Here is a 15,260-nt window from a genome sequence, read left to right on the forward strand (position 1 = left end):
TATTTAAATACATCTGTTAAAATTAATTGCAAAGTGTTTGAGTTATTGTTCATAGCTCCTGAACATATACTGTATACTGACAGAGCATAATACAGTATATTCTTATCATGTGTCTTCCTGGTCGACAGTTCATGATAAGCTGCAAAGCACAGTAACTAACCCCTCCGTTTCCTGTGATAAATAATGGCGCCTTTCTTTGATACCTGAAACATACTGAAACAAAAGGCCTATTTTCACTACAATAAAATCATAATATTACTAATGGTAATATATTAATAATCTTTGGAAGGTGGACTGTACCGAATACACTTAAAGGAGCTGATGACAACACCCTATAATAATAATCTGCCTTATCAAGTTTATCTACAAATTCAGACGAGTGTGGCTGGAGGAGGCAGAACGGTGTCATATCTCACCTCTCCAAACTGATCCATTGTGACAGCTTGTGCGGGTATATCCTGTAGTTATAAATTCACGTGTATAGTTCTCTACATCTGCGCTGTGTATTCATACCGTACTGTCATATACATATAATATTAATAATTTCACGTTATCTTATTCACCGTTCAGGCATTTGATCTAGTTATTTGTTATTTTATGAACTTTATTGTCCCGTGTTACAGGGTGTGGCGTTGAGGACATGTGGCACCAAATGTCACACATGCTGAGTCGGTGCTGCACATGTTCTAACTTGGTGTTGACTTTAAAGTATTCCATAGAGGTATTATTTTATTATCTTTTGCTGCTATGGTGTGGGATGTATGGAGTAGTGTCGTTGGTGGTGTTTAAAGTTTATACACACGAGGATTTAAGTCAAGGTTCTACTAAGATCTTGCGTTCGACTTCCGTGCCGAGGATGATGATGGCTCAGGTTAGTTCTTGTGTGTTTTAAGGTATTATTAAAACACTAGACTATTTTTTGGGGGGGCCAGGGCTGAAGGGATGGATTTTTCTAATTGGACGTATCATCAGTTCACTTATATTTAAATCATTAATAAGCAAAATATGTAATATAGTGTGAACAATTTGTGTCTCATTCTTCGCCTTACATGTTTCTCACGTGTTCGTATATTCCTTGACTTTAACTTCGGATGTAATTGTTTCCCAGTTCATTATGTTAATGCTGTTTTTTTCTGAATGTTCACATTTCCGTTTCAGTTAGAGGTGTCAGACATGAAGACAGCTGATGGCCTCAACAAGGTGGGTGAGAGTCTTGGCTCCAACCTACTGAACACATGTTATAGCTCAGCCCAATAATACTCCAGCCAAAAAGCATGAATCGTGATAGTTCAATTCTCTTTACAGATGATTGAGCGGGTGTGGCCCTACTTTGTAAACTACTTAGAAGACAAATTGAAATACCTTTGGGTGCCAGAATTATTACGTTGTACACATTTTCCCTCTTGTAAGCTCAGCAGTGTAAAAGTTGGGCCACAACCTCCGAGGGTTTTGGGCATGAAGGTTTATGATAGCACCTGTAAGGACGAAATCATCATAGATGTGGATGTGGGGTGAGTGACTACAGTGTGTTACAGTCATGCAGTTGTCATAGCGTCAGGATGAGTACTCTTCTGTCCTTTGAACTTCGGAAAATAGTTGCCGATAATTTTTTGAATCCCCGAAAATTTACTATCACAAATTACACTCTTTGCGAAGTGTGGTTGCTGATACTGTGAATATAATTCTCTCATTTGGTTCTAAAATTCGCTGGCTGGCTCCCTGAGTACCTTTAGTCCACTCGACTCGACAGTAAATGGATACAGTACGGTCAGTACCTAACGTTACAGTTGGGTAAGCAACGGTCAATGTCTGCCAGGCTGTTTCCTTATGTACCGAAGGCTTATTATAGTGTCCTGTGTCTAATTTATTGTATCCCCTTGGGTTGATATTGTATCCAAAGTTCACAAATATTAAATTTATGGATAGTACTGTACATAACATAAGTTAGATAGGTAGACAGTTTACCTAACATCATATAACGACAGAACTCACCCCCAAACAAACATTATACATCAGGGAATAATGTTCACAAGACTGCCATATTTCTTCTCTTGGTAAATCAACTGTTTAAAGGTGGTGGACTCATGATATTGTGGAAGTGGGTCCCATAGGGCTAATTGCCTGTCAGGGGAAGTGTGGATACAGCAAACTGCGACCTATACCGGTACCCATTTTTGGTATGCAGTACAAGGACGGAATATGAACAGCACTCAGCAGTACATTTAATCACCTTCACCTTCCTTACTAGTTAGGTACAGTACAGTATATATTTTCAGCTGGGGGAACTGGGTGCAAACCAGTGATCCAAAGGACAGGAGGACTGTTTCCACTTGGCCACCAGACCTTTTAGAATATTTTAAGACAACCATTACTCATTTTTTTCCAAAATGTAGAACACCTTAGGGACATTTTAATAGAGGTTTATATTCACCTCAAAGGGCATCGCTCAGTCAAATGTATGTATCTCTGGTGTTAGCAGATATCTACCCCACTAGAGGTAACATCCTCAAATTATAGAAGCTATCAGTACTATACAGAAAACTTTCAGAACTAACTTTTTTGAGTAAGAGTTGTGAACTGTTGGAAAACCTGCCAGAGAATGTTGTGACAGTACCAAATGTGAGCTCCTTTAATTTCAGACTTGACCTTTGGTACATGGTCAGGTACATTCAAGAATCCAGTATTTGTCAGCAGTGCATAACATAGAACTGACTGACTGACTGACTGGCTAGTATGCTGGCTAGTGGTGTACAGTATAGGATAAAATCAATCCATATGTGTACTGTACTGTATACTCTTCACCACTGATTGTCCTGGTAGCTGTTTGGGTAGTTGGTCATGTGTCTTAACCCTTTAGAAGGCAGTGCCACACTTAGGTATTTTATCCTGGCAAATGCCAGATAATTTTATTCAGCTGAGAGAAACCCCTGCCTTCTAAAGGGATAAGTACTGTTGGCAAATACTGTACTGGCTCTAAAAGGTACTTGACCATGTGCCAGTGTTGGTTGAGTCTGTTCTTAAATGAGCTCACACAAAGTAAAAAGAAAGTACAGTAGCCACTCAGATCTGTCAGTACTTTAATGTATTGAGAATAGATAAAAGTACGTAGATTTATTACAGGCAGTTATTCCTTTGCTGTGTAGAGTACTTTACAGTATCTCTCATAGTACAGTACAAGTAGTGTTAACCTGGTATAGTACTAACACTAAATGCTGATCATAGGATTGCATTTTTTATATAAATATTTTTTTAATTTATTCTTGATTTTCAGATATGAAGGATACCTGAACTTCGAATGCATACTCTGTGCTTTTGAGATAAAATTGTTAAAGGTAAAGTTAACACAAAACTCAAGTTCCTTTTCTTTCTTCAGTAGCAAGACATTTAAGTTTTTGTGTATATATTCCTGGAGCCTAATGCTATCTTAATTGCACTATATTGTACTGTATACTGTAGCTGTTCTTGGGTGGCTGTATGTGCAGTATTTCATTGCACAATTCAGTACAGTATACTGGTGAACAAATAAGAATTTTATGACTAATGAATCTCTCTTTTCTGCAGGCCAAAGGAAGTATTCGGGTATTACTAACACCTCTGATGTCTTCTTGGCCACTAATAAGAAGTGTACAGGTTATGATCATCAACTGGCAAGGAATGGAGCTTAAATTTGGTAGAATGCTACATTTTCTAAGCTCAATGTATTCTGAGGAAAAATTATGGTAAGATGGAGTTGTGTATGTACTGCACAATACTGTAATTTTGCAACACTACCGGTAATTACTTGCCACCTATGGTTTATCAAGGTCACTTTTTGGTGTTTGTTTGTTATTCTAGATGTACTTAAGTTGTTAGACACATTAAATTCCAATTTTGAGAGAAAGATTTTTGGGTCTAAAATCCTATAAGGGGTAAGGCTTGCCGTTTCAGCCATGATCTTGACTTCATTGGTTTTGCTCAAAATTTCAATACAATATATAGTAAATTAAGAGGTTTTGTGAGTTTCATATAAACGTTTTGTCTTGCTTTGGCATTTCCCTAATTAACAGAATTTAGAGCATATTACTGAGTGCTACTGTACAATTAATTATAAATTGGATATTCCAGGTTTAGCTTACAATAAGTACCTTATGGTTTTACTTTTCCTTGGCTGCATGTGTCCAGAATTACTTTTATTTTGACAGCCAGATGTTAAATGATAATGTGTCAAAGAAGATTGAAAATCATTACAATTTTCCCTTGGTACCTGTGCAAAATGCTGAGAATTATGAAGATTACAAATCACCAACACCAATGGTAAGTATTTATACTTTTTACCTTTATCCTCTTTGCCACTGATTGGCTTGTTCGCCACTTGGGCAGTCGGTCACGTCTCTGTTACTCACTGTTGGCAAGTACTGGGCATGCACTGGCTCTTGAATGTATCTGAACCTGCTCCAGTGTTGGTCAAGTCTTGTCTTGAAAGAGCTCACACTCGGCGCCATCACAACTTTCTCTGGCAGGTTGTTCCAAGAGTTCACAATTCTCACTCCAAAAAAATTTGCCCTTACAGTTTTCTGGACTTGTGGCTTCTTCAACCTTGAGCTATGAAGAGCAGAGATAATAATGGTTGCCTCCAGTGTATGAGAAAGGGCCACCCCAGCACCACCTTGCAGTTAGGAGGATTCATGTACTGTATGAACAGGAATGTGAGATGAATAGTTTTCAAGGGATTTAGGAAAAAATTTTCAAGATCCATATTGCTAAATAGCAGAAGTATGCTAATTGGACATACGTACAGTATAAATAATATTTACTGTACAGTATTTTTTTTTTTTTTATAATTTAGAAAGAGAACATTTACCTCTACTGTAAACTGTTCTTGATATCTGTACTGTACTATATTTACATTTTTTATAAGATATAGGTTTATGGCAAAATTAATTTCTTTGTTCATATCTGTAGCTAGCAGAAGCCTGCCCTACTAGAGGTCATAGTACTTGCCAACAGTGCGTAACAGAGACGTGACCTATCGCCCAAGTGGCTAACGAGCCGATCAGTCGTGAAGAGGATAAAGTATAAGTACTGTACAGAAAATTGTCAGAGTAAACAGTAATTAGGTCATAACTGTGGACTAGTATAGTTTTTATATTGCAGATGTTTTTATGTTCTTGTACAGATAGAACTGTTGTTGGGCTTTCTTGTTTTTCTAGGGTGTTGTCCGACTAAATGTGAATACCTCGGAGAGTGAGGAGGTGAAGAAATGCATCATTCGTCTTGGGGTCAAAATATTCACAATTGGCAAATCATGTGAGACTGTATGTGAGGTAAGCGTTTTATACCACTTAGTATATATATATTTCCTTTCTTTCCTCACAGTTCCTCATTCATTACTTTGTTTAATACAGTTTGTGCTTTTTTATATTTTTGGGGAGGAAATGCTGTGCCAAAATCTTTATTGGCCCTGTGGTAATTTATTTACCATTAGGATGGTAACAAACTCCTCAAATTCAATTCACTAAAGTAGTGGGCATATACTACAGACTCATGAGTACTGTATATCTTTGCAGAGAGTGGCCTCTTCATATTAAAATGTGTTATCACTGTACGTATTGTACTGCTGAAGGAGATGTTCCCCTTCCACAACAAACCCTGTTTCATCAGTGATGTGATCACTAAATTAGTTTTTTCTTTTGGTGCTTCACCTACCAAGGTTATTAAGCACCGTTAGCTAGATTTTAATTTTAGGTTCTTCAACTACCAGGGTTATTAAGCACTTTTCTCTTAGTTTTAGTTTCTACATTCTACAACTTTTAGAAATTCAGAATAAAGATCCTGTGAATGTTTCTACCATTTTCAGGATATATGTTATGCATCTGCCAGAACAAGGGGGATAAAATACTACTTTACAATATTTGGAAGTGAAGCAAACGACCCCCTTTTCAGGTAACATATATTGTATGTACCTGTAGTGTATTTAAGTTTGTTTTTGAACTGTTTCCTTTCCCACATACTCCCAGGTCAGTGTAGGAACCTCAGATTTTATGTAATCATTAGTGCTGTACACACGTTCCATAAAGTATCTTTTCGATTTTGTGTTAGACAATATGATACAACGAGGAAGGATTTTGACAACCCTACTGACACTACAGGAGTTACAGTGTTCATTTTGAAATTCATTGGACCCCTCCATAAAGATAGTTTTTGGAGTGTGTGTGTGTGTGTGTGTGTGTACATCAATTTTATGCAGTGCACATATACAATACAGTATACACACACAAACATAGACATACATGCAAATGTTAAATAAAGAGTTTCATTGTATCCTCTAATGCAGTACAGGTATGTAAATTGTGCAGAATTTATGTATATACAGTAATTCAATGATTTATTCTAATGTTTTTACCGATAAAAATGAAAGATTTGCAAGGTAATGTTTACTAAGACCATAATCAGTATTGAAACTTGTAAAAAAAAATACTGTACTGTACTGTATATATATATACCTGTACCTGTATAATTATATAATATACAACTATAGTACAGTATATCTATATACAGTACAAGTATATCTAACATACAATAAATTCTGTACATAGATTTTACTCATAAACTTCAAGCATGCACAGTGCACACATCATGTTGCTAACTGCCTCAGTGAAGAAGGCAAACTAGTGGCCATGCTTTATCACCCAGATAACTGGTAATTGCTTTATGATTTTTTTTTTTTTTTTAGAGATGAACTGGATCTTCAGGATGTCATAACAAGGAAACATATTGTAAGTCTTCAGTTTAGTCTCAAAGGTTATTGAAATGGATGTTTTTTTATTATTTTTTACTATTTATTTTTATTTTTTTAGTATAAATGCAAATGGTAGATGAATTAGCCTATTTTGACCAGGAAAGATTAATGCTTGGGAGATGGGGATGGAGGGTGGAGCTGGTAATTAATGTCTGTCTCTCCCATATTGCAACTTCACATGATAATTATAATCTGCTGCTAATGGAGTATTTTTTTCTCTTGGTTCTAAATCAGGTAACTTTAAAAATTTGTTAATACCCTGTATATATATTATTTGTTATTTCTTTGAGAGTTACTCTTGACTGTGTTTATTCTGATGCTGTACAGGTGAAGAAGAGATACCTTGCCAATGACACTTCCTCGCCATGCTTGAATGTTGCCGCTACCTGGCTTGAGCTCTCAAAAGATAAAGACTTTCTGACGAAGGTTTGTGTTTGAAGAACTTTTCTTACAACGCAAAAATATTTTATGTTAGCCAAATAAAATGTTAATACTATAGTGATGTCCCCGTCGTGAAGGGTTTAACATCTTCCTCTTAGTGATAGAAGTTGTGTGACTTTGTAAGAGCTGTGACTTTTAGGTGAGCAATTTGTCTGTTGGTATTTAAGGGCAGTGGCTGTTAGGTGAGTATATTGTGTGTGACAACTGAAGAATGAGTTAGAATGAAAGTCTTGTGAGGACGAGAGATGCCCAAGACCATATCTGTCTTGTATGAGTTGAAGAAGTGTTGTTAAGTTTTATGCTTTGAATTTATATTATATTTTTTAGTATGCTGTGCTTACTTTGGAAGATAATTATGAGGGCTGTAGAAAATGTTAAAATTTCACATACACTGCACAGTAATTTATTTATTTTTTAACCATGTACAGTAATGTGTCGTAAAAAGTAGAACCTGTATTATATCATTTATCATTAATTCTTGTCTTGTCAGAAAGTTGAGGAAGGAGCAGATGTGACACAAAGCTGTGGGTTACTGAAGGTGTGGGTGAAGTCTGTGCGGAGAGTTAAGGTAAGTTGTTGATGACGCGTGAGTCGGGAATCCACTTAATTATGTTTTATATAAAGTTCTGTAGGTTTCTTGACTCCAGTACAGTATATATACAGTAGTTCATGTTCTGTGTGGCATTACATCAGTGGTTTATTGACAGCGTGAACAAAATCTGTATGTTTGGCTACAAGTTGGAAAGAAGGAGCGGACAACAGGTGTCCGTACATTGTATCAACATGATCAAGAGAGGGAATATGTGTTTAGAGAAGGCTTTGATTTCCTTATTGTTGATCCAGGCACACAGAAGCTAGCGATCAAGGTAAGAACACCCTGTTTTATCTCTCACAATATTCAGATTAAGATTACAACTTGTCACCCAACAGAGTGTAACAGAGAACAGACTGACTGACCAGCTAGCATTTATAACTAGCATAGGTAGATTTTTCTTTACTAATAATACATCATTTTCTCTTCACTATATTACATATACATTAGATTTTTTGGCTGCACAATATTTTTATTTATGTATCAGTCACATTATCTATCCATCGTCCATTTTAAGTATGAATGCATTTTTTTTAGAATATTTTGTTTGATTTATTATTTCACCATTTATCATCAGTTTATTAGTCACTTGGGTGGTTGGTTTGTTATTTGTTACTTTTGTATGAACTATTATGTCTAGTGTTAGTACAGTAAACTGCAGTACAGTACTGTACTACCTGGAGAAAACCTGCCATGTTTGGTAGTGAGGGTCACACTGAACCCTGGAAGCTGTAGTGAGAGATTCACACTTTACCGCAGCACCACCAACACCCCATTAGAATGATATTTGTTGGCTGGTATTATTTTACTTTTACTTTTATCCTCTTCACCACTGATCGGCTCGTTAGCCGCTTGGGCGATCGGTTCACGTCTCTGCTACTCACTGTTGGCAAGTACTGGGCATGCACCGGCTCCTGAATGTGCCTGAACCTGCTCCAGTGTTGGTCAAGTCTTGTCTTTAAAGAGCTCACACTCGGTGCCTTCACAACACTTTCTGGTAGATTATTCCAAGAGTTCATAACTCTCACTCCAAAAAAGTTTGCCCTCACAGTTTTCTGGACTTGCGTCTTGAACACTTTCAACCAACTGACAGTCCGTAGCATATCTCGGGGATCAGATGGGGTGACAGTACTCCAGATGGGGAAGCAATTTTCTCTTGAAGATCGTTATGAGGGACGGACTGTCTAGATATCTGAACGACCTTCTTATAAGACCCAATAATTTATTTGCCTGATTCACCTTCTCGCAATGGCCCGAGAACTTCAGCTTATTGTCAACATACACACCTAGGTCCTTCTCACATTCAGTCTCAAATAGTACAGTTACTCCATCACGTTGGAACATATGAAACGCCTCCTTACCGTTGGTACACCCCAGGTGCATCCTCTTACACTTCGTGACATTGAATCTCGGCAGCCATTTCTTCGACCATTCTTGGAGCCCACAGAGGTCCTTCTGCAGCTCTTCACAGTCCGCTTGGTTCTTGATTTTTTCGAAACAACTTGGCGTCATCGGCAAACATTTGTATGGAGGAGTGTACAACGTCAGGCATGTCATTTATGAAACAAACAAACAACAGCGGGCCCAATACACTGCCCTGTGGTACCCCGCTTGTGACAGGTACGGATGATAATTTCGTGCCATTAATCACCACAAACTGCTTGTGGTCATGCAGAAAGTCTTCTATCCACGCACGGACATTTCCCTGAAATCCGTACCCTTCCAGTTTGATTTTCAGCCTTTCGTGGGGTACACTGTTGAAAGCCTCAGTCTTCACCCCCTGTTCAGCTCACTAGCCAGTCAGGTATTTTCTCTGTTATGCACTGTTGACAATGTACTGTACTGGGCATGTATGGGTACTGTAACACTTTTTATTGCATTCAGATTTATAAAAAGATTGATGGAAAAAAAGACTTAATCGAGCTGGAAGTGGAGCAAGACCTTAGCTTCTTGTTGAAGGAGCCAGAGATGAGGACAAGAGAAAAGAAAATCTATTTTAAGGAGAGTAAGTCTGTCATCGTTCTCAACCTAAGTCTTTGGGTAAGTGATCCTATTTACTGTATGTTGGAGTTAATCTCTTAACCCTTAACTGGCAGCTGAGGATTCCCTACTCTTACCCCCCACATGCACAATACAGAACATGAGGAACAAAAAATGCTCACTTATGGTGGCTGCTGGCCCTACAGCTGCTGTATAAGGGTTAAAGACATCAAAAATTGTGTAGGAAGTGTGGGACATAAGCCTAAATGGGACTCTAATGTAATTTGGAATGGTGAATGGCTGGAAGGGCGAAACTGTTGTTTGCCAGATTTAGACCTCATATTTATAATGGGAGGGATTGATACAGTTTACAACATTGTGGAGTCATTATGATATATGAGCTGCTGTGCTGTACTGTTCTGTAATGTTCCTGCACGAGTATAGAGGAGGAGAGTGAGGTGACTAAATGCTGTACTGTACTATGTATTAAGTGTGAGTAAGATGAGGGAGTAACCAGGAGCATTACTTTTTCATTTATTTATTTATCTTGTTTATCTTTTCAACACTTATCAACTCAGTAGCTGTTTAAGGTGGTTCGTCTACTCTTTTTTTTTACTTTGTTATTACTTTCACCTTCTAATGTTATTACAGGAGGTACCAGAGTACCCAGAGAAAATCGGTGTTTGGTTAGGTTACATTGTATAACACCTATCTCACATCTGTGTGTGTGAGAGAGAGACAGCATATACTGTATGTTCAAAATCATATACTGTATTTCTTTGTAGTATATAAGATACATTTAGTAGTTTCCAGGTCCAGTAGATTATTTTTAATGACATTTTCTTCAGAGCTTCAAGCCTGTGCACATACCTGCTGGTGAGGAGAGCAACATCAGACACAATGAGAATCCTGACTGGGGGGAACCATTTCTTTCTCCTAGTGTAAGCTGTGTAACTCAGCCTCAGAATACTTTCTCAACAAACACTGGTTCTCAGTCTTCAACAACTTCTGTTGTGGAAAACAACCCAGCCAGTGTGGAGAACAGCCCACCCAGTGTGGAGAACAGCCCACCCAGTGTGGAGAACAGCCCACCCAGTGTAGAGAACAACCCAGCCAGTGTGGAGAACAGCCCACCCAGTGTGGAGAATAGCCCACCCAGTGTGGAGAATAGCCCACCCAGTGTAGAGAATAGCCCACCTAGTGTAGAGAACAACCCACCCAGTGTAGAGAACAGCCCACCCAGTGTGGAGAATGGCCCACCCAGTGTAGAGAACAGCCCATCCATTGTACAGAACAGCCCATCCTGTTCCACTGCTGAGGTTGGTGTTGAAGACACGGAATGTGTGACACTAGCAGACCAGATTGATGGTGCAGGTGAGTGTAAAATAAGATCAAAGTGAAGGTAAATGGCCTCTCCTCTCAGGCACACACTTTGGCTATGAGAAAAATTGAAAACACAAAAACAAAACAAATCAAGGAAATGAGGCACCCCTGCTTATTAATTTTAAGATAAAACGCCCTAATGCTAACCTAACCTAAGGTAATATTTAATCATTAGGTGGACTAAGTTGGAGTGCCTTATCTTAACATAATCTGTTTTCAACTTTAGTGATTTCTTGAACTACAGATGGATGCAGCCTGGGACTGGTCCAGCTGGGCATCAGATATGGTAGTCAGAATAAATTAACTATCTCAATCCTGAACACTGAGTAAGTTTTTGTGAATTTATTTTTTTAAGTTTTAAAATTTGCAATTGAAGAGGATGATGTGTGTAAGGTTGAGTGAGCTGAAATGAGAAGGATGAGATAGATGTGTAACATGATACTGAGAACCAAGAAGCCCTGTTTAGAGCTAAGAGGTCAGTTGGGTATTGGGAGTATTGGTGAGGTTTTATGTAGAGGTAGGCTGAGATGGCTTGGACATGTGGAGCGAATGGAGGAGACTAACTGGGAGAAGAGATACAAAAATTTGAATGGAGAAGGGGACGAGAGCTAGGGGTAGGCCATGAATGTGGAAGGGAGGAGAGCTAAGGATTGGTTAAGAATAAAATGGGGAGAAGCTGTAAGAAACGACCTCAGAGATGAGAACCTGATTAAAGAGGCTGCAAGAGACCATAATGCATAGAGAGCTGCCATCAGGTAATCTGTATTAACTCTCCCAAGTGTGGAAGATGGCCATAACGTGGTAATGAGATAAATGCAACAACAGATAAAATGATGAAACGATGATGCATAGGTACATATATACAGCATATACACACACATGGTAGTGTGTATATCACTGGTAGTTAGGCTGTCTGTGGTGTACAACTCCAGTCTGTGAGCTCATGCATGGTGTTGGCACTGAAGTTGGTATTCAGTACCATGAGGTGTAATAGTCATTGTAGCTGACATCATCAGTCACCCTCATCAGTGGAGTATCACTGGAGTACCATGAAGGTTGAATAGGTGTCAAATGGAGTTCCAAGGAGCTAATTAGGGTATCACTAAGGTATAACTGGAGCTTGCTGGGGAAAAAAATTACTTGGACACTTATAATACTGTACTTGAATACTTGAATATATCATAATCTATAGTTCACTGTTTTTTTTGTTTTTGTTTTTCTAGATTAAAAGGAAAAGCCACTAAGGAACCAGGCAGCACAGTGTGGAAGGTCCACCTCTACCCCCAGCAAGACAAGGACACTAAACAGAAAGTAAAATGTTTATCAGACAACAAAATGCAGTTTGAATGTGATATTCCTCTTGACAAACTACCAAGTTACATTCTCACCATATCACTCAAGAAGTCAAAAGCCATCTTTAAGTGCTCCCTTGGTCAGGTATGTGGAGTTTAGATAGACTTTATTGTACATTCTTTTGAGGAAATTAAAGAATATGTAATAATATTTTTGTGTTCTTTCGCAGGTGAGGATTCGCATTGCATCTATAAAGACCAATGAGGTATATATTCAGTGGTATAACCTTGAGAAACCAAATGATGATGGGACAGTACATTTGATTGAGACTCCAGTACTACTGGACAGACGAGAAAATTGAGTTTGACAGGAATGTGTGGATGGAAGGCATATACAATGTTGGGCCAATTACGAAACTTGGATGAAGATGTAATTTACACATTACAGTACAGTATTGGGTTCATTGATGATGGCATAAGGATACAATATGTACTACAGCTGGTACAAGTATTATTCACTTAGTCAACAACAACAGTGCAAAGGAGACTTTTTGATACACTGATGCAGTATATAAATAATACTGTAATGTCATTGTTTCGTAAAATAAAACGAACTTCGACTGATGAAGATCTCCCAATTGTTTACACTTCTGCTAAAGAAATTGCTTTATACAGTCATAAACAAAAGTCATGTTGCTTCTTCTTTACTCCACAAACCCCAAGGTTCAGACTTGTGAACCCGAAGTACTAGGCACTGATACATAATTCTGCTCATAAATGCTTTGGTTTCACGAGCCTGAATCTTGGGGTTTGTGGAATAAAGAAGAAGCAACATGACTTTTGTTTGTTATTACATGTGATAATATTACTTTCATATAGGATTTGTTATTTTGAAGATTTGTTGTACGGTATTCTTACCGGTATATCATCCATATAATGATTATAAAAGTTTTCTTCATGTTTCCTTGTCCCATTGTATTCTCTATTAAATGTTTTACAGCCAAACTAATATTTCATTCTATTTATTTCTTGTGTCATTCTCGTGTTATTTTATTGTAATTTCTGCATATGGTTGTAAGTGATTTCAAGTGTGTATGCTGATTAAACTTGCACACCACATCCTTGCTTGTGTCACATCTCCATCCGTGTCACATCCTTGTCTATATCAGATAAACAATTATTTGTTTTTATTCAATACTGTAGTTAATTTGGATTTCTAAACCTGAATGGCTGGAGGGTAGCTTAGTGTCATGTGGTACTGTGTATGTGTCTGGCTCTAGAATGAAATACAAATGTAACTAAAGTTTAGTATTAATAAAACTCGTGTATTATGTGAGGAGACAAGATTTACAGTACAGTATTATGGTAATCATTTATTCATCACATTAGGTAGAAGTCCAAAGGATTATATATGTGTTGTTCATTAATCTTTGAGGATCACAATAAATATTATTATTATTAATATTGGTTGTACTCAATCACCATTTATGGTTACTTTTAGCCTTACATAAATTTCACCCCTTATTGATAATAATCCTGACTGGCCTCAGGGTAGAGTGACTCTCTGGGCTATGGTTTTTGAGCTACAACTGCAGACAAACTTTGACAGATTAATATTACTATTCTTATTGATATTAGAGAACTACAATGGTAAAATGACTTGTGTAAAACAACAAACACTACATCAATAAATAATAGTGTATGAAACTTGTGAATTTTTTTTAACAATCTGAAAGAGTGTTGTGACGGCACTGAGTGTGAGCTCGTTCAAGACCAGACTAGACCAACACTGGGGCAGGTTCAGGTACATTCAGGAGCCAGTGCATGCCCAGTACTTGCCAACAGTGAGTAACAGAGACGTGACAGATCGCCCAAGCGGCTAACGAGCCGATCAGTGATGAAGAGGATAAAAGTAAAAAGTAATGACACCGAGTATGAGCTCAATCAAGACCAGACTTGACCAACACTGATGCAGGTACAGATACATTCAGGACCCAGTATATGCCCAGTACAGTACTTGCCAATAGTGTGTAATAGAGACATGACCTACCGCCCAAGCTGCTGAAGAGGATAAAGTTAAGTACAGGGGGGTATTACTCAGAATACTGTGTATGGTGATCATGAGACAAGTCATTCATTTTTCAAACTGTAATCCAGAAGGGGCTATAACAATATCATATGAATTTTAGCCCGTGTGTTGTATGGATAAACTGTATGCTTTATTTCATCCTCTTCACCACTGATCGACTCATTAGCAGCTAGTGTAAGTTTAGCTATTCTCTACATCTATGGCAATGAGAAGCTCATTCTGTATATGGTATAACCAAGAATTTTGAAAGAGTTTACAAGCTTGAAAAATTTATGCAGTTACTATATGTTTAAGTCTACCAAGTATTGAGTAAATTATGACATAATTCATTTCATGTGGGAGATGGTGCTCCAGCCTTAATATATTGACATGATTCATTGGAATTTTATTGCATTATATCAAATTTTTGCACTGATATAATTAGTAATTAAGAAAAATATATCAGATATAATTGAAGCATTGTTATTCACCAATAAATGTTGAGCTAGCCTCTTCAAAGCTTCACAAAAACAAAACTGTTCACATTAGGAAACAATATATCTCATGAAATTCATTGTGAACACATGAACACATCTTCGTAAATTTTAAGAGATTAACTATTCCACTTAATGTACGTGTGATCGTTATTTTGAATATTAATAGACACAAAAGTGAGTCATGAGTCAAGGGAAAGTGGGCGGGCGGGAGCTGAAGCCTTACCCGACC

The 15,260-nt window shown here is 37.7% G+C and overlaps 1 protein-coding gene across 1 annotated transcript; it reads left to right on the top strand.

Moving 5' to 3' along the window:
- Window positions 1-445: 445 nt before the first annotated feature.
- LOC121864906 lies at window positions 446-14,173 on the top strand. The gene is made up of 18 exons (XM_042364083.1): window positions 446-460; window positions 624-871; window positions 1,159-1,200; window positions 1,306-1,511; window positions 3,272-3,332; window positions 3,562-3,719; window positions 4,182-4,293; window positions 5,190-5,303; window positions 5,837-5,922; window positions 6,713-6,755; window positions 7,106-7,204; window positions 7,710-7,787; window positions 7,927-8,085; window positions 9,696-9,851; window positions 10,640-11,165; window positions 11,419-11,500; window positions 12,398-12,611; window positions 12,697-14,173. Exons 2-18 carry the CDS (start codon window positions 641-643, stop codon window positions 12,826-12,828), a joined length of 2,499 nt encoding a protein of 832 aa, XP_042220017.1. The 5' UTR covers window positions 446-460; window positions 624-640; the 3' UTR covers window positions 12,829-14,173.
- Window positions 14,174-15,260: the final 1,087 nt, after the last annotated feature.

Source organism: Homarus americanus, unplaced genomic scaffold (assembly GCF_018991925.1).
Source record: "Homarus americanus isolate GMGI-L3 unplaced genomic scaffold, GMGI_Hamer_2.0 scaffold2539, whole genome shotgun sequence".
Taxonomy (NCBI): domain Eukaryota; kingdom Metazoa; phylum Arthropoda; class Malacostraca; order Decapoda; family Nephropidae; genus Homarus; species Homarus americanus.